The sequence below is a fragment of the Bombyx mandarina genome, chromosome 05 (assembly GCF_030267445.1).
Source record: "Bombyx mandarina strain Sakado chromosome 05, ASM3026744v2".
Lineage (NCBI taxonomy): Eukaryota > Metazoa > Arthropoda > Insecta > Lepidoptera > Bombycidae > Bombyx > Bombyx mandarina.
The window spans coordinates 15,937,680-15,943,682 of record NC_143212.1 but is presented as its reverse complement, the minus strand read 5'-3'; the positions used below and the strand labels follow the sequence as shown (position 1 = coordinate 15,943,682).

Here is a 6,003-nt window from a genome sequence, read left to right as displayed (position 1 = left end):
AGTGTTTTACACTTATTTAAAGTTTTGCTTATACTACTAGGACCTATTATTTTTTTGTATGTATTTATGTATGTAGGTGGTGGTAGGACCTCTTGTGAGTCCGCGCGGGTGGGTACTACCACCCTGCCTATTTCTGCCGTGAAGCAGTAATGCCTTTCGGTTTGAAGGGTGGGGCAGCCGTTGTAACTATACTTGAGACCTTAGAACTTATATCTCAAGGTGGGTGGCGCATTTATGTTGTGGATGTCTATGGGCTCCAGTAACCACTTAACACCAGGTGGGCTGTGAGCTCGTTGACCCAACTAAGCAATAAAAAAAATAATGTAGATACTCTATAAAGCATGTCCACCGTTTGGGACTTTATGATACCCAAGATAATGCTTGATAGGTGTTACTATAGAATTTTCTTTGGGGCACTTAACGCCGTGTCATCGAACTGTGTTGTTGCTATGGGGTGGTAGGCAACTGCGAAGTGGAACCACAAAAATGTATTAGTTAAAAAAATAATACATACTCGTTAGGTATAAATAGTAACCTCGAAACTTCTCGAACTACCCTTCCTAATTTTTCAGTGTGAATTATATTCACTAGCCGCGGCTGTTTTTGTGGTACATAATAAAGATATCAAATATTTAATCAAAACATATTTTATATCTCACAAACATGTAGATTTTGCTAGTTATTTAATCTGTTTTACAAGCTAGTTACACATCTATTGAGTGAAATTGTATTTGAAAAACATCTTAAAACTCATGTTTCAAGGTGGGTGGTATTGGGTGGCGGCAATTTACGTTGTAAGCGTGTACGGGCTCCGGTAACCATTTAACATCAGATAGACCTTGAGCTCGTCCATCCATCTAAGCAATAAATAAAAAGAAAGTTATTAATTGATCGAGATGAAATTAAATGAAACAAATTAATATGGGGTGAAATATAGTCTCGGAAAAACACTGGTCATTTACTGAAACTTTTTCAGAGAGCTTTTTCAGAGGAACTACGACTAGCGGCTTTGTTTAAATTTGATACATTTGTATACTTTCACAGATACTAATTAGTGAATAAACCACCAACAAAACCACAGAATAACCACCATAATGGCACATTTAAATTTGAATAGACTGAAAAGATAGAAAAGAATCAGAAAATATAATGAAAATAAAAGTAAAGAGAAAAGTCTCTGTGTGTGAAAAAGTGTCCGTTAAAATCTCCTAAATAAGGGTGGCGCTACAGTAGCATCCGGGTAATTTTAAAAAAAAGCGCTGATAGCTATTAGAATAAAATAGAGAAATAAAAAAGGACGAAAGAACTGTAAGCACTACAAAAAAAAGTATTTTATTTAAAGCTAATATGAAAATGCAATCGATGTCTCCATGTTTTACCACAGCAATAATTTTAGGTTATATTGACAAAATTAATTTGGACTACGTAAACATGTAAGGTCTTGTATATTACACTGTAACTACTGTAGTCTAGCACTGTAACTAGTGTAGTTAAATATATTAAATTTTCTTACTCAGCATACTTCAATCAGTTAACAACTGCTCAATTAATATCATACCCTGTGCCTATGCTAACGCCATTCTGGAGGATTTTTGAACTGTTATTTAGTGTTGAAAATGGGACACTTTTTCAAGCTTCTCCCATATGAGACGGTTTTCCTTACCTACTATACCTAACTACTATCGATAGTTAGGCGGGAACGCGAGGATTGAAGTTGTGTGATTTGTTTTATTTTGTCTATTTAGTGTTTCTTCGGGCTTAAATGTGTAATAACGGTGATTTATTAACTGTTTAGTATATATGAAAGTGCACAAATGTGGGAAAATGAAACAAAGCCGCTGAACGTAAATTCTCGGGATCCTCCAAAAGATCCACTGAAAAAGTCTCAGTAAATTACCACCATTTTACTGAGATTATATTTTATCTCATTACATCTCATAATATAATTTTTCGTATAAAAAATATTATAAAAGATTAAGCTGTTTGGTATGAGACCATTGCCTTTTCAATTGGAAAAAAAACTACTACTACTACTATATGATGACAGTGACATTGTCAAACAATTTGTATCGAGATTATTTTGGTTTGATGTCATAGTAATTATGTCCTATATAGAAAAGTTTGTACTTTGTAGTCATAATATTTACTCCAGTTATTCAAAACACTGTTAAATTGAAAATATTAAAAGACATAATAAAAGGCAATTTAACCAAGGAACATATCTTATAAACTAACTTTCACTGGCTATCAAAAAAATGCTATAATTAAAAATATGTAAATAAGTAGAATACAACAGTTATTGGATGCTGAAAATGTTTAAAATATGGACCCGTGTTTCGTGGATGTTACACTAGAATTTCTAGCAGTAGCCTTTCACAGCATACTGTTCTACACACGAATATACCATGAAAATATATTTGAAATGCGAAGGAAATACAACTTTGTGGTTTACCACTGTTTTCATCCAGAAGTAAATAGATACATCGATATGTGTCTCAAAAGCATTGCTGAATGTCTCAAATCAGATTCAATGCAACGAATTGAATTTGCGACAACCGACGAAGAATACAAGCCCTTGATAAAATTCGTATTTGATTTTGAAAAGAACTTCACATTTGATGACACTTCAGATGCATATTTGATTAATTGTGAACAGAATTTGCGTGCTTTTTGTTTAAAACTGTCCTCTATGGCACATAGGTTTGTTAATTTGCCTGAAAATAGAAGTTTCACAATTTTCATACACACTAATGAGTCAACTGTAGTGAATATTTCAACAAACCCAGATTTAGAAGAATTTCCATTGGTAGAAGTAGACTTCAAGCAGAAGGAAGCTGAAACCATAATACCATTAAGAAGGTTAACAATAAGAAATCACAACATTGATACCTATATAGAATATATATGACCTAAATTTTGTAGATTTAAAAAAATTTTACTGTTTTGTTTTTGACTACTTTTTGTTTATTAATTGTTTGTAAATAGAACTTTCAATGTTCACTTGACACTAATGATCAATTTGAATTAATATAAATGTCCTGCGTGTACCTGCGTGTATTTAATTATTAGCCTGTGGCTATTACGAGTAGGTATTATAATATGTATATCAAACATTAGATAGGATTAAGATCTGATAAATTTCCCTTTACGTAATACTTAATTTATCGACATACATTTTCTTACCAAACATTGTTTGCAACAAGTTAATTAGATTATTAAACGTATCTTGTTTATGTTTTAACATTTACTAATTTTCAAGTTTAATTGAGTAATGAGCTATCAATTTGACACTGTTGCAGAGATAAATAAGTAGATAGAAGATCTCTTGGGAAGATATGTTTTTTAAAATCACGTATATTTCATTTCCATTGATAAACATTGTTTTTTTTTTAACTAATAAGGTTTAATTCGGCTCTTTTTTTACTCACTAAAACTGGTAAAAATGTGGAACGAGATTGATAAGTTTCTTATTTTTATAAATTTAACAGTTTTTCTAAATATAATTAATTAGTTTTCGATGTAATTAATTCTTGAAACGTAACGAATCTAATTTTTGAAAAATCGCTTACGAATTTATCTGTGGTTTATTATTGGTTTTTCTTGCCGTCTCTATCTGTATTTTTTAATATAAATCTATAGTTTTATATTTATATATCAATAATTAAAGGTAATTAATCTATACATATAAATAAAATTGGTGTGTCTGTTTGTAATATTGAAATAACCGCTACTACATGCTACATTACTACATACATATGAATATATACGGTACATACACTAAAACAACACTTTTTACAATTTTTGTCTGTTTGTCTGTCTGTCTATCGTTTGTTGCGGCTAATCTCTGGAACGGCTGGATCGATTTTGACGAGACTTTCACTAACAGGTACCTGATAATACAAGGAGTAACTTAGGTTACTTTTTTTAGACTAGCTTCGCCCCGCGGCGTCACCTGCGGTACGACAATAACCGCGGGTAAAATCGCGGGACTCAGCTATCAATAATAAAATTTAATGTTTCCGAAGCGAAGCGAGGGCGGGTCGCTAGTTTTAGAATAAATCTGCCTTTTTTTCAATGTTAAATTAGAAACCATTACGATTTTAAACGTTTTACTGTATATGCCATACCTCCAATGTTGATAATTATGTTATCTATTTTTACTTATCGCATAGTTAAACATAGAGATTGCATTTAATTATATTGAACCACAGATAGCAGTTCTAAAAAGGTGGGCGTATGGAAAGTAATAAATACGAGACGAGATAACACTAATGCACTAATGCACAGATGCACTGCATGTAATGTAAACCTGGTAGTTGGGCGTATTTTCTGCCCGTGCCCGATGGGTATCGGTGTCATTTGATTTATGTCGTGTGCATCGATCCGATATCGAGTTGAGGGAAATCGTTCTCGTCCCGGTCATATAACAGCCAGAGTCCCGCAAGGCACCGCGCTCTCTCTGTTACTGTTTAGTTTGTATATCAACGATATACCCCGGTCTCCGGAGATCCATCAAGCGCTCTTCGGCGATGACACGGCTATCTACTACTCGTGTACGAAGAAGTCGTTATTGCATCGGCGACTCCAGACCGCAGCAACCACCATGGGAAAGTGGTTATGGCATCAACCCCAAGAAAAGCCCAGCGGTGCTCTTTAAAAGGGGTCGCCCTCCAAATACCACTTCGAGCAGTCCACTCCCAGATAGGCGCGTAAACACTTTTATCATTCGCCCCATCACTATTCGGCCAGCCCATATCGTGAGCCTCGAAGGTCAAATACCTAGGCGTCACCTTCGACAGAGGAATCACATTCCGCCTCCAAATTAAGTTGGTACGTGACTGACCCGCGTTCATACTAGGAAGCCTCTATTCGATGATCTGCAAGCGAAGTAAATTGTACCTTCGCATTAAGGTGACACTCTACAAAACTTGCACACGCCCGGTCATGACCTATGTAAGCGTAGTGGTCGCTCACGCGGCCCGCACTAATTTGAAACCCCTTCAAATCACACATCAGTGCGCCATTTCGAAAAAGCGGCACGACACGAGAACCCTCTTCATCATGGCCGCCGGTAACTACATTCCCGATCCTGGGGACCAATGGTTGGAGTTAGAAACGAGAGCGCCAGTTGATAACTGGAATAGCCCCTTAGGCTACCAGCGAATCGGTAGGGAATAAAAAGTTAGCGTGGCCTAAAGGATAAGACGTCCAGTGCATTCGTGTTGAGCGATGTACCAGTGTTCGAATCCCAGGCCGGTACCAATTTTTTGAGTTCCAAGGTGAAGGAATAATATTGTGTAATAAAAATGGAACCTGCAAAATTATAATTTGTGTTATTACTGGTGGTGGGACCTCTTGTGAGTCCGCACGTGTAGGTACCACCACCCTGCCTATTTTTGTCGTGAAGCAGTAAGGCGTTTCGGTTTGAAAGGTAGGGCAGCCGTTGTAACTATAGGTACTTGAAAACTTGGAACTTATATCTCAAGGTGGGTGGCGCATTTACGTCGTAGATGTCTATGGGCTCCAGTAACCACTAATACCAGGTGGGCTGTGAGCTCGTCCACCCATCTAAGCAATAAAATAAAACGGAAGAAGATAGCCCAGCCATAGCAACATTGTAGAGATGGCATGTGGTTCACGTACCTCATGGACATCAACAACACCAGAGTTGCAACTATTTCCATTTTACAGAAATGCGTTCCATTTTTTAATTTTGAAACAGGGTCAAATAACAATTGTAATGTTTACATATCTAATAACCTGATGAATAAATTGTGTACTTAGCATAATTTATGAGGTCAGCAACGATATATTACTTGCCTGATACAGTATAGAAATATTTGTCACATTTATTCACAGAAAATTAATGCACGTTAAAGAACTATCAAGTCCGAGCAGCCTACAGCTATAGCTAAAGTATATTATCTATCATTATGAATAAAATAGAACATAATCGGAATCAAAGTACTATTGTTTATAGCAAAAAAAGAGTATATTTGTTTT

General features: G+C 35.6%; 1 protein-coding gene across 1 annotated transcript; it reads left to right on the top strand.

The window, feature by feature from the left end:
• Nucleotides 1–2,119: 2,119 nt before the first annotated feature.
• Nucleotides 2,120–3,574, top strand: LOC114247449 (mitotic spindle assembly checkpoint protein MAD2B-like). The gene has a single exon (XM_028180426.2). It carries the CDS (start codon nucleotides 2,324–2,326, stop codon nucleotides 2,906–2,908), a length of 585 nt encoding a protein of 194 aa, XP_028036227.2. The 5' UTR covers nucleotides 2,120–2,323; the 3' UTR covers nucleotides 2,909–3,574.
• Nucleotides 3,575–6,003: the final 2,429 nt, after the last annotated feature.